We start from the raw sequence: 15,627 nt of genomic DNA, 5'->3' as shown, positions 1-15,627 counted from the left end.
GTTCCAAAGGCGGCCGAGAATGACGAGCGGCGGGAGCCAATCAGAGCGCGGCTTTGCAGCAACGCCGGCGCGAGCCGCAGACGTCATCAGTGAGCGTCGACCTCTGTTTGGAAGCGACTTATTCTAGAAACCGTCGTGCGAGGCTGGGAGAGGTGCGTGTGAGGGAGACGAGGGGAGGGCGGGAGGCTAGGTTCCTGGGTCCGGGGGCGGGCGTGTGCAGGGAGAGAGGCAGGCCGTAGACTGGTTACGCAGAGGTCCTGTGCGCTCCTACAGCGTCAGGGCTCTGGCGGTGTGGCGGGAGCCTACACTGTCCCTGTCCGCTCAGCGCTGTGCCGGGTCCCTGGGGAGACCGGCTTAGTCAGGTAATGATTATGTAATTACGTAATTACGGACGCGCGGAGCGCCGCGGGGCGCACCCAGGGTGGCGGGAACACGGGAGGAGAACTGAGGGCTGAGGAGGGCTCGAACCAGGAGGAAGGAGTGCGAGGACTCGAGGGCGAGGGGCGTCCCGGCGGCGGTGTAGCCGGAGACGTGGGCTGGCATGGAGCGAGCTCATCGCGGGCATAGTGAGCCGTGAACCAAGAGGGCATGGCCCCTGTTCCTGCAGAAATGTAAGCTTAATGGGGAAGACGGGCGTTTGAAATGTTAGAAATCCGGACAGTCTTAAGTGTTGGGGTGAACGAAAGGGCTCGTAAGATGTATTAACAGCGGGATAGGGTCTAGTCCGGGGCGCGGGGATGCACGCTGCAGGAAACAATGTTTGTGCCCCTCCCTGAGGGACTAAAAAATAATACAGAGACCTGGAGAAAGAGCGTGATGTGGCCGATGTAAGGATTAGATAAAGTCGTTCCTTCGTTAAGCGGATAGTGCCAACTACATGCTAGACCTTCGACTAGACAGTGAGGATGTAGCTGCGAACAGATACATCTCTTGCCCGGATCTGCTGACAGTTGAGTGGGGAAACAGAGAGGACCTGCAGAGATACCCAAGTCTTATATGTATGGGGAGTGGGGAATATTCTATAAGAAAAGAGGGGCGCCTGGGTGGTTTAGTCGGTTAAGCGGCTGCGTTCAGCTCAGGTCGTGATCCCAGGATCCTGGGATCTAGCCCAGCCTCGGGCTCCCTGCTCAACAGGGAGTCTGCTCCCTTTCCCTCTGCCCCTCCCCCTTTGCGCTCGCTTGCTCTCTCTCACTCTCAAATAAATAAATAAAGGAAAGAGAGCTTCCCTTGTTCAGAGAAAGCGAGGAGGGGAGTTTCAGAGGAAGGCACATGTGAGACCATGCAGGTACGTTAAAGAGAAGTGGGACTAAAGGGGATAGCGCACCCAAGGGAGAGAGGAGGGTGTGAGGGGAAACTGATCTCATATGGACAACTGGACACCCAGGGGTCCCAAACTGCCACCTCAAGGGCCAAATCTGTCCTGTAACTTGTCGGGTTCGGCCTGTGCTGTGTGTGGTGGTATGGGGGGGTTAGTTTAATTATCCATTTGAATAATTATAAGGAAACATGGGAAGTGAGAGATTCTGTGTGAAAATATTGAACCTCTTGAAAAAAGAAAAACCTGGCACCATGCAACTGACGATCCCACTTGCAAAGCATGTCTGTAGCTGTGCATCGGCCGTGCGTTTACATTGGCCAGGAGTTCTCTGCTCTCCCTGTTGCCCAACCTCCAGCATGCTTCACTCCACGAATCACCCGGCAGATCACCTGGGAAGCTTCTGTTTTTACACTTCAAGGGAGGGTGGCCTGGAAGGGAAGGAAATGAGGGAGGGGATTTGTTTTATGGAAAGTGGGAAGGAGCAGGAAGGAGGACAGTTTTCTCATTAAAAAAAAAAAAAAAAAAGCAATGGGGAGGATGGTGGGATTGTACCTTGTTGAGTAGTCCTTCCCATTCTTTTCCATTTCATGGGACTCAGAGAAACTCATTTTGTCCACCACCTGGAGTAGATGAGGAGGCTGCTCATGGCCAGAGGGGATCAGCCCGGGACTCCAGACCTTTTATGCCCCACCTGGTTGCCCTGATGGCTGGGGAGATCAGTATTTTAGGCTATCTGACACTCATTTGGGGCCCAACAATTTTGGGGAGGAGTCTCTGTTATAGGACAAAAAAGGGTCTGAGGAGAGGTCCCATCTCATCAAGAGGAGGATGTCCATTTTTTAAGTCTTAGTGAGGCGGTGGCGTGAGGGCACGCTGTGTGTTTTCCAGTGAAGTGAGCGTGAGAAGGGCGAGTGGTGTGAGCTATGACCGGAGACCACCTGCTTCCGGGAGGGTTGTTTGCAGAGCGATTCGCTGGTCATTGAGCACCTATTAGGTGCCAGGCACAGTGAGGCTCTGAACAACAAATCACGTGAAAATACTTGTCTTTATGGAGCCTGCATGCTTGATCCAAGAAGCACCAGGCCCTTCTGGGGGGAGAGGCCCCTCTCGTTAATGAGGGGGACCCTGCTCTCCCCGCCACAGGCCTCGTCATGTCTCTGGCGGATGAGCTCCTGGCTGACCTTGAGGAGGCGGCCGAGGAGGAGGAGGGAGGAAGCTATGGGGAGGAAGAAGAGGAGCCAGCGATCGAGGATGTGCAGGAGGAGACGCAGCTGGATCTTTCCGGGGATTCAGTCAAGAGCATCGCCAAGCTGTGGGACAGCAAGATGGTGAGCGGCCTGCAGAGAGAAGCTGCCGGGAGGGGTGATGTGCGCGGTGGCGCTTCCTCCTCAGAGTCCTGAGTCCCGACTGTCTGTCTTCCCCGAACAGTTTGCTGAGATCATGATGAAGATTGAGGAGTATATCAGCAAGCAGGCCAAGGCTTCGGAAGGTACCTCTCCCCTCCCACTCCCCCTCGCCCACCCAGCCCCTGGGCTCTTTCGCTGCTTGCAGCTTTGAAAGTTCGGTCTATCGCCCTCTCAGTCTTTTGGAGAGCCCTCTTTTTCTTTTCCATCCCACCCCAGTCTTCTCCCCCGAGAATACATCAGGTTGTAAAGCTGACGCTCCTTACGTCCGTGCCGAGCGCTTACCAGCTGTGGTAGGACTCACCTCAAGGCCGCTCAGGCTCCAGGGTCTTGCCACATCCCTAAACCACTTGTTTTATTATTTACTTCACGTTTTCCTTAAATCAGCATACTCTTTTCCTTCAGTTTACCTGGGAAGGGAAATTATTGCTGCTGTGAGTGGGTAACTGGTGTCATTTGGTAAACAGAGAGTAATCCTGAGATGCACAGGTATCGCATCATCAGCTTCGGGGAACACTAGGTTGTCTCCTGAATACACAGCCCAGCTCTGGGATGCTGCTCCTGTTGCCACCCATTCTTCTTGACAAGGTGGAGCTCTGGGCTGGAATTCGTTGGCAGAGGTTGTGGGCACAGCAGCAGCATGGTCAGAGCAGAGGCGCCCGTGGCAGGCCTGTGTGGGCCCTCGGTGCCCTGGGATATTTGCCCAGCTCTCTGCTCTCAGAAGGCTCGGGGTCTGGCAAGGCAGACAGGCCGAGTCCGGACAGTTGTGGGCAGTGCCTGCTGGGTTCAGGGGGGAGCATGGGACACTGGCGCTGCTAGGTGGGGGCTGACCCTGCCTCAGAGGCTGGGAAGAGCTGACTGCTGAAATGGGCTCTGAAGCATGAGTACACACACCAGGTGAAGAACAGCGGCCGTATGTCCTGGGAAAGGGAGCTGTGTGTGCAAAGCCTCGCACATCTGGAGTGGCAGAGGTGGTACAAGGAAGTGCCAGATCCTGCAGCATTTTAAGCACCAGGCCAGGGAGCTTCTCCATCTGGAGTGCTGTGGGGAGTGGAGGGAGGGACACTCCCTGATGTTGGGTCAGGCTCCAGGTTAAGGCAGACCTGATCTCACCTGGTGCGTGGTCAGGGAGGTGGATACGGAACATCTACAGTCTGGGTGGCGGCTGTGTCTACTGGATGTGGTCGGAGTGTGGCGGGAGCACAGAGGAGACCTCTAAGCTTCCTGAAAGGATGGGAGGACCCTGAGGTGCCGCTGAGTTGTCAGGACGAAGAGACATTTGAGCCATCGGGGTTAAGAACGCGGACGTTGGGGCCAGATCTCAGCTCTGCCATCTGCTGGCTCTGCAGCTTCAGGCCGCGTCCATCCATTTCTCTCTCCGTGTCACTGGTCTCATGTAACCCAGCCTCCCTGGGTGGTTGTGGGAAAACAGAGCAATACCTGTGAGGCTCCCGGAGCAGTGGCACACACGTAAGTCCTGTGTGTCAGCCACTGCGCCTACGGCTTGTGATAACGCCTTCAGTGTGTCGTCCTTGTTACGATCATTGTTAAAACCTGGGGGGGGAGCCTTTCAGAAACAGATGTGAGGGGGGCGCCTGGGTGGCACAGTCATTGGGTGTCTGCCTTCAGCTCAGGGCGTGATCCCAGGGTCCTGGGATCGAGCCCCACATCAGGGTCCTCTGCTAGAAGCCTGCCTCTTCCTCTCCCACTCCCCCTGCTTGTGTTCCCTCTCTCGCTGGCTGTCTCTCACTGTCAAATAAATAAATAAATAAATCTTTTAAAAAAAAAAAGAAAGAAACAGATGTGAGGAAGGGATGTGCCAGGGAAGGAGGATGGTGGCCCAGAGGAGACTGAAGCAGCCCTGAGCGCTCAGGCACTGCAGCCAGTCCTTCCTGGCTGGTGTTGTGATAAGACAGAGGCGTCTCAAGGTGGGGGGTGCCTGGGTCAGGGCAGAGGCCAGACCACGGAGCCAAATAGTCAGCAAATACCCAGCCAGGCACTGTTCTGGGCACTGGGAGCATAGCTGTGGGAGACAGACAAAGTATTTGTCCTCATGGGGCTTCCTGTCTGGGGAGCTTGACCCTCAGCCTCAGTGGTGTGGGGAGCTGCTGGAGGGGTTCCTCCCAGAGCGAGATGGGGTCATGTCTAGACTGGCCCGGAGGGAGAGAGTTGGGAGGTGGGCCGACATGTAAACCTACCTCCGGGTTTTCTCCTCGGCCCCCCAACAACCCTCCAGCCACACCCCACTGCCCCCTGACTCCCCCAGCTGTGGGGGCCTAGACGCACACCCGCCCACCCAGGCTGTTTGTCATCCTCACAGTGATGGGACCAGTCGAGGCAGCCCCCGAATACCGGGTCATCGTGGATGCAAACAACCTGACCGTGGAGATCGAGAACGAACTGAGTGAGTGCTGGGAAGGCGAGCAGAGACGGCCCTGCCTGTTGGCCCTCACACCCTCCTCCCGTCCCCAAAGAGGGGGCAGGCAGGATCCCGCTGGCCTTCCCCGGCGTCCTGTCCCCAAACTCCTCGTGCTAGTTCAAGTCCAGGTTTAGTTGCTGTAACAGAGAGGCTTAAATAAGAAGGAAGTGTGCTTTCCTCTGATGTGAGAGTCTGGATGAGGCTCTTTCTATCTTGTTGACCTGCCAGCTGTGTCAGGGTACAAGGTGACTGCCCACCTCCAGCCATCACCTCTGCATCCCCAGCAGCAAAACAGGAAAGAAGAGGGGGGCATGGTTCTTTAAGGGGGTGACCTGGAAATGGCACGTGTCACTTGAGATCACATGTCGTAGACCAGAACGAACTCACATGGCCACATCCAGCAGAACGGGCAGCAGGAAAGCACAGATTTTTTGCTGGGTGTCCATGAGCCCAGCTGAATTCAGGGGTTCAGTTACTAAAGGAAGAAGGGGAGATGGGTGCTGGGGACAGACAGCAGAATCTGCCGGCCCGCTCATCAGATATCTGCCCTCCCCATGTGCCTTAGACATCATCCATAAGTTCATCCGGGATAAGTACTCAAAGCGCTTCCCTGAACTGGAGTCACTGGTCCCCAATGCACTGGATTACATCCGCACGGTCAAGGTGAGTGGAGAGAGGTCAGGACTCAGGAGGAGCTGATCGCCCCTCATGTGAAGCTGGGGGGCGGCGGCGCAAGGAGCAGGTGAATGACCCAGAGTGAGGATGCCCGAGCCTCAGCTGCCTTCCTCATTCTCCTGAGGCCTGGAGATACTGGAGGGGATGAGCAGTGGTTCAGCTGCTCCAGGCTTCCCAGCAAGAAAGAGACGAAGCCTGGAAAGGATGTTCTCGGGACTCCTCTGCCCCACCTCCAGTCCCGCCACTTCCCTGGATGGGTCTCCCAGGAACGGCTGGGAGCTGCTTGAGGCCAAGGAAGCAGGGAGGGAGATGAGGGGTTCCTCATGCCACCAATAGTGGTTGGAGCAGGTGGCATTTGAGTCAAGATCTGAAGGTTGATGCAGGGGCAGCCGTGCAGAGATCTGGGGGAAGAAGTGATGAGTACCAAGACCCCGAGATGGTCACCAGCCCTGGTGTGTACAGAAATGAGGAAGTGAGGGGCAGGGTTGATGAGGTCGGGTCCCATGTGACCTCCAAGGCTTTGGCCTTCTGGGAAAGCTACGAGAGGGTCAGATGCTAGTGAGGGCAGGGACAGCAGTGAGGAGTCTCCTGTGTGAGGCCAGGAGAAGGTGAGGATGGTGGCAGGAGGCGTACGTGCAGGGAAGTCGTGCGGTCAGGTTTGCACCCTGAGTTGATGGGGGCAGTGGCTCTGCCCGGGTCCAGTTTGGACCCGTTGCACAGGACAGATGCTGCTCATGCTCTGAGCGGTGAAGTCCCCGGAACTGGGAGGGGGCAGGCACCCCGTGTACAGACCCCAGCTGTCCCTGTGTCCCCAGAAGAGACCCAGGTGGGTGCAAGAGCAAGAGAGGGTCTAGGGCCTTCCTGAGTCTCTGCACCTCCCCTCTCTTGCCTTCTCACCCCCAGGAGCTGGGCAACAGCCTGGACAAGTGCAAGAACAACGAGAACCTACAGCAGATCCTGACCAACGCCACCATTATGGTCGTCAGTGTGACCGCCTCTACCACCCAGGGGTGCGTGCACGGGGGGAGAAGTCACCGGGGCCCCCCAGGCCCATCTGATGGCAGATGAGGACCTCGGGGTCCCGGTGGCCCAGGTGTCCGTCTCCGGAGGACAGTTCATTTCTGTCCACGTGCGTTGGACGAGCGCCTGCTGTGAGCCAGGTGCTGTGTTGGGCCCGGGGATGCTCGGTCAGTGGGGAGCCTGTAGTTGGGAGCAGCGAGGCGGAGGGCGAACCCGGAGCGGAAGCATTTGTCTCGGGCGTGTCGTCCCTTACTGCAGTGCAAGTGTCTGTGAAGGCAGGGACTTTGTGTTGGCCCCTTGGTCTCCAGCTTCCCCTCTGGCATCTGTGACCCCAGAGCAGAGTCCTGTGGAGTGGAGACCTCCCTTGGGCCACCATTCTGTTCACTGAATAAATGCTGGCCAAGCACCAAGCACTATTCTGAGGGCAGACGTTAGAGAGCCCGGCAAAGCAGAGGCTGCCCTGCCCAAAATCCCGTCCGGGGGACGCAGGTACATACACAGGTCGAAGGCTGGAGGGCGAGTGTCGGAGTCCAGACGGGGTGCCGAGGGGCATGGAGCGCAAGAAAAAGGGTACCTATCCTACTGGGCCGGATGGCTTCCTGGAGGAGGTGACAACTCAGCCTCAGGCAGAGACCAAGCTCTAGTGGGAGAGCAAGTGGGCTCTTAGCTTGCCACTGCTGGGGGCAGCCTTGAGCATCAGCCCACCGGGCTTTGGTTGCAGGGGCCTACGGCCGGCTCCGTGGTCCCTCCTCTGTGCATTGTACAGCGCGGATGGGGGGAGGGAGGGAGGGGTATGGCTGGGTTTGGTTACCGGTTCTTCAAGCCAGTCCCCTTCACTGTCTGGCCCTCGGGTTCCCCCTCTGTAAAATGGCAGTGATAACAGCCCCCCTTTGTGGTTTCCTGCCACAAGTCCTTGCCCACCATCTTTCATGTGGCGGGGATGCGTGCTGCTAAGAGTCAGACAACGTGGGGTCCTCTCCTGGGGCCAGCCAGTCTGGTCACAGGTGGTGACAGTGGGCCTCCGTGGCTGGCAGGGCTGAGACCTGAAGGATGAGGAAGGAGCTGGTGGGGGCACATGGGCAAAGGCTCCGACGCCAGCTTGCACCTGGCAGAGACCAGCATGGGCACCGAAAACTAGGATTCCCAGCAGCCCTTGCTTCCAGGCCTCAGGGCCGATGGGACTTGGAATTGCCCTGACGTGCACATGTGTGTATGGATGTGCACACACACACAGCTGGGAGGACACGGGCTTCTGTGCCAGTCAGATAGGGTACCCCGGAGGGCCGGTTCCGACTCAGCCACGTGCCTCACCCCTGCAGGCAGCAGCTGTCCGAGGAGGAGCTGGAGCGGCTGGAGGAGGCCTGTGACATGGCGCTAGAGCTGAACGCCTCCAAGCACCGCATCTACGAGTATGTGGAGTCTCGGATGTCTTTCATCGCGCCCAACCTCTCCATCATCATCGGGGCGTCCACGGCCGCTAAGATCATGGGTGAGACCCTGGGGCAGAGTGGGGACAGAGGGCCGTCCTTGGACAGTGCGACCTCGGGGACGCTTCATCCCTCTATAAGATGGGACATTGGGCCCAGGGCCCCAGCACCACATCCCCCTTGCCCTCACCCTGTCAGCCCTGCTAGATATCACAGAGGTCAGCCACCCTGCTTCTCCTGCAGACACGGAGAAAGGATGGCAACGCTGAGCCGGGCCGGACGAGACAGGCCAGAGCAGAAGGTAGTGTGGCCACTGGAGAGGCTGGCCCTTCTCGGCCAGCACGTCCCAGCAGCTCCTGGCTCTGCACGGACACCTGGGCTGCCCGGCTCGAGCAGCGTCAGCCCCGGGGACCTCAGGCTCAACCACGAGATGGGGGCTGCAGTCCTGACGATGTGTTAGGACTGAGGGTGGGCCCTCATGCCCGATCCCCTGCAGTCTCAGAGTGCCCTCTTGGGCTCTTCGCCCCTTCAGCCGAGAGACTCTGCCGGGCGGTTGGGTGAAGCAGCTGTGCCCAGCTACTCGGGCTGCTATAACCAGGTTCCACAGATGGGGGCAGCGAGGCTCACTGTCACACAGGCCTGGAGGCTGGGAGGCCAGGAGCAGCGTGTCAGCATGCTGGGCCCTGCGGGGGCCTCTCTCCTCGGCTTGTAGGTGGCCGTCTGCTCACTTGGCCTCCCCTTTGCACATCTGTGTCCTCTTCTCTTACGAGGACACTGGTTGTACTGGATCAGGGCCCATGCGATGATGTCCTTCCACTTTAATCACCTCTTCCAACGCCCATTTCCAAACACAGTCCCATTCTGCGGTACTGGGGGGTAGAGCTTTGACATAGGAATTTGGGGGAGACACAGTTCAGGTCGTAGCACAGCCTTGGGTGGCAGGTGTGTGCAGAGTTGCAGGGTAGAAAAAAGCAGTGGTTTCAGGGCAAGATAGACTCAGGTGTGGACCCTCCTTCTCCCCTCACTGACCTCACGTCTTTGGGCAGGTGTCGTCGTGTGCCTCGGTTTCCCCAGTGGTGATAGGGCTTTGCTGCTGTCCTATGACTGCTGGGTTGAAGTCAGGGTGTCGGCCAGTTCCTGTGTTCCTTTATATTTATGGAGCTTCTAGGAAGGAATCCGCTTGGCCTTCTCTAGCTTCTAGAGACTGCCTGCATCCCCCCACCTTAAAGTCTCCTGTCTCACCTCCCTGTGACTCTCCACCTTTCTCTTCCGCTTACCCCGTCTCACGTCCTTCACGTAATCGTGTCTGCGAGGGGTCGCAGGTTGCAGGGATTGTGACGTCAGTGTGTGGGGTTGCCGTGCTTGTACAGGTGTGTGATGAAACAGTTGACCACCCAGCACGGGGCCTGGCGCCCAGCAGACCCCCGTCAGAAGAGGCATTTTTACCTGCAGCTCCCCCTCCCCTTCCCCGGGCCTGCAGACATGCTCACGGGATCGCAGCGGGGATTGACACAGAGCCCATCCTCAGTGGGTCCCCGGTGTGGTGGCAGCTGTTGTGAGACGCACACAGCAGGGGCCGTGCGGCTCTGCAGACTCTGGGGGCACGTTCCTGTTGGGCTGTCTCCTTGATGTGCGTCCTTAGGCAGGTGGCTTCACCTCTCTGATCCCCCTCTGAATCCTCCCTCTGAAACGGGACTTGTCAGCCCTCCTGTCAGGGTCAACTCAGGAATCCAACCAGAAACTCACATAAAGGCACAGAGCACGCAGTGAGCCCCCAGACAAACGCCCTGGGCTGCTTTTGACTTCCCTCCGTTTCTCCTTCCTTCCCTCCCCACTGTTGCAGGGGTGGCTGGGGGCCTGACCAACCTCTCCAAGATGCCTGCCTGCAACATCATGCTGCTGGGCGCCCAGCGGAAGACGCTGTCTGGCTTCTCGTCCACGTCCGTGCTGCCCCACACCGGTTACATCTACCACAGCGACATCGTGCAGTCTCTGCCCCCGGTGAGTTGCTGTCGCCCCCCGCACATGGCTCCCCGTGGAGGCTTCTGCCGTGCCGGAAGCAGCCTCGTGCAGAGAGCAAGTGCCCCCTCTGCTCCTCAGCTCCCATTGGTCGGAACCGATGCGCATGGTCAGGAGCTCAGAGGACAGGGTCACATGGGGCATTGGAACAAGGACCCCGGAGCTGATGTGCTGGGGTTGGGATTCTAGAGCTCCTCTTGACCGCTGGGCAAGAGGCGTGAGCTCTGTGCCTCAGTGTCCCTCTCTGTAAACTAGGGGGAATAGAACCTGCTTCATGGGGTTGTGATCACGACTCCTACATATGAAATTCCTTCAGGTCGCATTTGCATGTAACAAGCGATGTCAGCATTAGCTTGCAAATGGCAGGGGTCCCCAGACCATCCCCAGGTTCAGTAACCCACTAGAGGGATGTACAGACTCCAGGCTGATACACTTGGGTGATAAGCTTCCGGTCCTTCTCTCCTTGTCAGGACACGTCACTCCTGGCCTCCACATGTGACATGGTGCACGGAGACCCGCCCCCAGGGAAGCCCAACTAAGCCTCCAAGTTCAGAGTCTTCATGGGGCTCAGTTGTGCAGACGTGACCGCGTAGCCCAGGTGGCTGGTCTGGGCTCCAGGCTGAGACCCCATAACCCAAAGACCCCACCCTCAGTCCTGTGGTTGGTCTCTGCCTTGTCCAAGGCCCCGAGGCCAGCAGAGATCACCACCCAGGAGCTGAGGGCCGAGGGTGGCCCTTTTAGGGCAGGGTTTTACACAGTCGCTGCTAACTTCGTTATCGTTACCAGTTAGATGTGTGGCTGGGGGATTACATGTACCGTCTTGGCGTATCTCAGAACGTGGGTCACCGCCCTTTGTGATACGCAGATAGGTGTTTTCTATCTTAATCATTGTTTTGAGCATGTGACAGTCTTCTACCTGCAGTAATGCAGCTGTTTATGCAAACGGGTTCAAGTTGTTAAAAAGCCAGTGGAAAGAAAGCCGTGACAGTGATGATTTGTTGCCATAACACATTATTACGGTAACACGCAGTAGGAATGGTGAACTGCTGACCTGCGGAAAGTGAGCTGGTGGCAGTTGGGGTTTGGGAAATGCTCTGTGCTGGCGAAGGAAGCCTCCCATCAACTCCACCCCCTCTCCGCTGCTTCAGGATCTCCGGCGGAAAGCGGCCCGTCTGGTGGCTGCCAAGTGCACTCTGGCAGCCCGCGTGGACAGTTTCCACGAGAGCACGGAAGGGAAGGTGAGGCACGGGCAGGTGTCTCTCTGTGTGGGTCTCTCTCTTCTACCAGACTTGTCAGCGTTCAGTTTATCTCTCTTGCCTTGACAGACTTGCTTCATGAAAGTGGGTATGTTTTCTGTCTCGTGCATTGGCGTCCAAACACCCAGCCTGGCACAACGTTCGGGGCTTCGTCTCTCTCTCTTTCTCTCTCCATTCCTCTTTTCCTGTCTCTTGACCACTAGTCGAGGTGCTGGGGGGACAGCAGTCAGCTACTCAGACCAAAGCCCTGCCTCCGTGGCATTCATGTTCTGGCTGGGGGCAGTGTGAGGAGATGGGGGACACCCAGGGGGGCTGCGTAAATGCTGAGATGAGATCAGAGGGTGCTGGGCTGGTGAGGGAGGGTGGGTGCTGGTTTAATTAGGACTTTGGGGAGGGCTTCTCTGAAAAGGTGAAGGTCTAACATGCACCCAAGTGAGTGCTTGGGGGAAGAGTCCCAGAAAGAGGAAACGGCTAGTGCAAAGGTCCTGAGCCTGGCACGCAGCAAGCTAGGGAGAGGAGGCCATGGGACGGGCCAGGTCATGCAGAGCCTGTGTTCCCCGGAGAGACCTTGGTTGTAGTAGAGGTGCTGATGGGGGGCTGATTTGGGGTCTTCCCTAAAGGAAGAGCCTGGTGGGACAAAAACCACAGAGGTAAGGCTCCCAGGTGACCCCCCTTTCCTCACCTGTGCAGTCCAGGCCCGAAGGTTAGGAAGGAGGCACAGGCATTGAGTTTGGCCCTGTTGCATTTGGGGGGCTGCTCACATCTCCCATCAAGGAGACAGTTATGTGAGGGGTGCAAGGAGAGGTCTGAGCCCAAGACCTGAGTCTGAGATGGGACTAAACCCCGAGAGAGGATAGGCCTGGGGACAGGCGCTACACTCAGGCCAGTGGCCAGGCAAGGCCCTGATGGGACCCTCCTGCCCTCCCCAGGTGGGCTATGAGCTAAAGGACGAGATCGAGCGGAAGTTCGACAAGTGGCAGGAGCCGCCACCCGTGAAGCAGGTGAAGCCACTGCCTGCACCCCTTGATGGGCAGCGCAAGAAGCGAGGTGGCCGCAGGTGGGTCCTGAGGGCCGGCGGGGGCGGGGGGGGAAGGGAAGGGAGGGGGCTCATGCGCCCCAGCTGACCCCTGGCGCCCATCCCCAGGTACCGCAAGATGAAGGAGCGGCTAGGACTGACCGAGATCCGGAAGCAGGCCAACCGCATGAGCTTCGGAGAGGTCAGGCCTTTAACCCTGATGCGCCTTTCACATTTCTTCTTCTCCGTGCTGGGGCGGCACCCCACCTCCAGTCTCTCCCCCACAACCATGCACCCCAAAGGGACCGGCGTAGCACTCAGTGCTGGCTCTGACCCCCCTCCCCCTGCCTTGCCCTTCTGTACGTGCCCTTCCCCAGGCTTCACCTCTGCTAGTCTCTCATTATCTGAGCATCATCCTGCTGGTCCTGCAAGAACTAGCTCACATGCCCTTTGGTCAGCAAGCCCGGTTTCGGTTGTTGACCCCCCCCCCCAAACACACACAGACCCACACACAGCCCCTCTCAGCTGTCAGCTCAGGGGGCAGTAACAGGACTGCACGCCTCACTGGGTCCCAGCAGGTACCTGAATCGGGGGAACGCCTGGGCATCTGGCTGATGGAGGGTGGCTAACTCTGGGAAACCTTCCCCTCCCACCAGATCGAGGAGGATGCCTACCAAGAGGACCTGGGCTTCAGCCTGGGCCACCTGGGCAAATCGGGCAGCGGGCGTGTACGGCAGACACAGGTGAACGAGGCCACCAAAGCCAGGATCTCCAAGACACTGCAGGTATGGGCCTGGCCTGGGTGGGACCAGGGGTGAGGGAGCTCTGATGGGAGAGCCCAGGCCCAGCGCAGACATCCCATCCCCTTCCCCCAACACAGCGGACCCTGCAGAAGCAGAGTGTGGTATACGGCGGGAAGTCCACCATCCGAGACCGCTCCTCGGGGACCGCCTCCAGTGTGGCCTTCACCCCACTCCAGGTACTGTGTGCTGAAGTCAGGAGGCCCACTCTGGGCTGGCTCCACTCCCAGCTTTCTGAGTGGCCCTGGGCAAGCCCCTTCCTCTCCCTGGGCTCCAGCTTCTTTGCCTGTGAAGCAGGCACATGAAAGAGTACCTTGCAGGGCTGTTGTGGACAGTGTATCAGGGAAGCCCCTGGAAGGCATGGCCCAGTTCCTGGTGCTCAGGCTCGTGGGGCAAAAGGGAAACTGTTGTGCCTGCAAGCACAGGCTGGCTTTAGGATCGGGCTGGGACTGCAGGTGACCAGTTACTCCCTGTGAGCTCGAGCGGGCTCAGCCCCTCCCTGAGGCGCTGGGTGGTTGGCACAGTGTCAGAGCTCCACGTAAGAAAGTTCATAGCTAGCTGGCTGGGAAGTGGAGGTCCCAGCCCAGCCACTGATGCATGGGATGGAGCCATTGCCTCTGTCCATTTCTCGGCTTACCCGCAGAAGAGGGCCAGCGTGTCCCATGGCACCGTGCGGAATAACTGAGCTCATTCGCTGTGCCAGCAAGGGTGTACTGAGCACCCGAGTTCCAAGCGCTGTTGCAGGAGCTGGGGATAGAGCCACAAGCACGAGACAGGAAGCCTTGCCCTCATGGAGCTTATGGGGTGGCAGGGATCAGATAAGTAAGATATAGAGCCTGTTGGAAAGTGGACAGTACAGGGAGGAAGAGGGGAGAGGGAGCAAGGCGTCAGGTTGGAGCCGCTCAGGGAGGCCTCAGCGAGAAGGTGAGAACTAGCTATGGAAGATACTAGGCATGGTGCCAGCCAGTGTGGGGCCCCCAGAGCTGGTCCCTGTGTCACCAGTGGGGTTGGTATGGTTTGCACTAGGGCCGCAGGCGAGCCACTTAGCTCTGTGACTCAGTTTCCTTATTCAGGAACCAAACCTGGTCAGCTGTTCTAAAACATTGGTGTTTTTAAAATCACTTGGAGGACTTGTCAGAAATTCAGATGCCCAGGTCCTCCCCGCTCTCCCCCCATCCCAGACCCACAGAGTCAGAATCTCCCCAGGTTTGGGGCAGGGGCAGTTTGATGACTGGTAAACTGTTCTCATATCTACCTGGAGCCCGAGGACCATTGAGAAGGGCCTCCCGGACATTTCACGGTTCTTTTATTGGGGGAGGGGCCTTGTCAGGCCAGCCCATGTCCCCACCCCACCATCACCTCCCTCACCTGCCCAGGGCCTGGAGATTGTGAATCCGCAAGCCGCTGAGAAGAAGGTGGCTGAGGCCAACCAGAAGTATTTCTCCAGCATGGCCGAGTTCCTCAAGGTCAAGGGCGAGAAGAGCGGCATCATGTCCACCTGAGGGGCTGTGCCTCTGGGGGCTGCCCCTGAAGCTACGCGGCCCCTGCGCTCGTGAAGGGATCGGGGTCAGGATGGGGCTGGGAGGTTCCATCCTCAGCCCGGTGCCAGGACTGTCTGGAGAGGCTCAGGAGGAGGCCCGGCCCCCCAAGCACCAAGATCGCTCCCCATTGCAGGGGAGCAGAGCCAGTCTTCACCACGCTTCATCTTTTGTATTTTAACTAGGAAGGGAGATACTTTTGGAAAAAGTGCAATTAAAGGCACATTATCAGGTTCTGTTCCTGGGGAGTGATCATTTGTCAAAGACACGTCTGACAAGGAGTCAGAGCTGTGGGGTTTGGGGGCACAGAGCTTGGGCTCCTGATCCAGGTGGTGTCTAGGCCCATCCCTGGCCTTTCGCTTCCCTGTCACGGATCCCAGGAAGAGAAGAGGCCTCTCTGTCTCCAGCCCACCTGGAGAACGTCACCCAAGTGATGTGGCTGCTGAAAGCCCCAGCTTTGCGAACAGGCCAACCTGGGCGGCTGTGGTGTCAGGTGAGTGGCCTTGCCTTTCCAAGCCTCCACCCGTAACACCACGGGCCACCTGGGAGGATGTGAAAGGTGCCCAGAAGGTTCTTAGCATTGGGTTCCCTGTCAGGGTCCAGTGTTTGCGGGGTACTCCCTGCCCGCCCTGCCGTGCCAAACCCTGATGGGGCCGAGCTGACCCGCTCCCTGCTGGCAGGGACGCAGTGTTGTAAGAGGTCCTTCCAGCTCAGTCTCCTGGAACTGGGCTCAGCCA

At 58.2% G+C, this 15,627-nt stretch overlaps 1 protein-coding gene across 3 annotated transcripts; it reads left to right on the top strand.

The window, feature by feature from the left end:
* Positions 1-9: 9 nt before the first annotated feature.
* PRPF31 (pre-mRNA processing factor 31) lies at positions 10-15,130 on the top strand. Of its 3 annotated transcripts, none has more exons than XM_034672587.1 (14): positions 10-152; positions 2,462-2,646; positions 2,747-2,807; positions 5,042-5,125; positions 5,706-5,803; positions 6,719-6,825; positions 8,155-8,324; positions 10,106-10,263; positions 11,430-11,519; positions 12,467-12,594; positions 12,682-12,754; positions 13,209-13,337; positions 13,433-13,531; positions 14,729-15,130. In XM_034672587.1, exons 2-14 carry the CDS (start codon positions 2,470-2,472, stop codon positions 14,852-14,854), a joined length of 1,500 nt encoding a protein of 499 aa, XP_034528478.1. In that variant the 5' UTR covers positions 10-152; positions 2,462-2,469; the 3' UTR covers positions 14,855-15,130. The 3 variants fall into 3 exon arrangements, with proteins under 3 accessions (XP_034528478.1, XP_011233992.2, XP_034528479.1); XM_011235690.3 differs by lacking the exon at positions 10-152 and adding an exon at positions 196-362; XM_034672588.1 differs by lacking the exon at positions 10-152 and adding an exon at positions 475-611.
* Positions 15,131-15,627: the final 497 nt, after the last annotated feature.

Source organism: Ailuropoda melanoleuca, chromosome 12, assembly GCF_002007445.2.
Source record: "Ailuropoda melanoleuca isolate Jingjing chromosome 12, ASM200744v2, whole genome shotgun sequence".
NCBI lineage: Eukaryota > Metazoa > Chordata > Mammalia > Carnivora > Ursidae > Ailuropoda > Ailuropoda melanoleuca.
This window is presented reverse-complemented; position numbering and strand designations above follow the sequence as displayed.

What these genes read in the sequence shown, in the direction of transcription:
- PRPF31 (XM_034672587.1), top strand. Translation starts at nt 2,470, where the DNA reads ATGTCTCTGGCGGATGAGCTCCTGGCTGACCTTGAGGAGGCGGCCGAG. An exon ending in GCAGGCCAAGGCTTCGGAAG is followed by an intron (nt 2,808 to 5,041) that starts GTACCTCTCCCC and finishes TCATCCTCACAG; the next exon opens with TGATGGGACCAGTCGAGGCA. An exon ending in ACCGCATGAGCTTCGGAGAG is followed by an intron (nt 12,755 to 13,208) that starts GTCAGGCCTTTA and finishes CCCTCCCACCAG; the next exon opens with ATCGAGGAGGATGCCTACCA.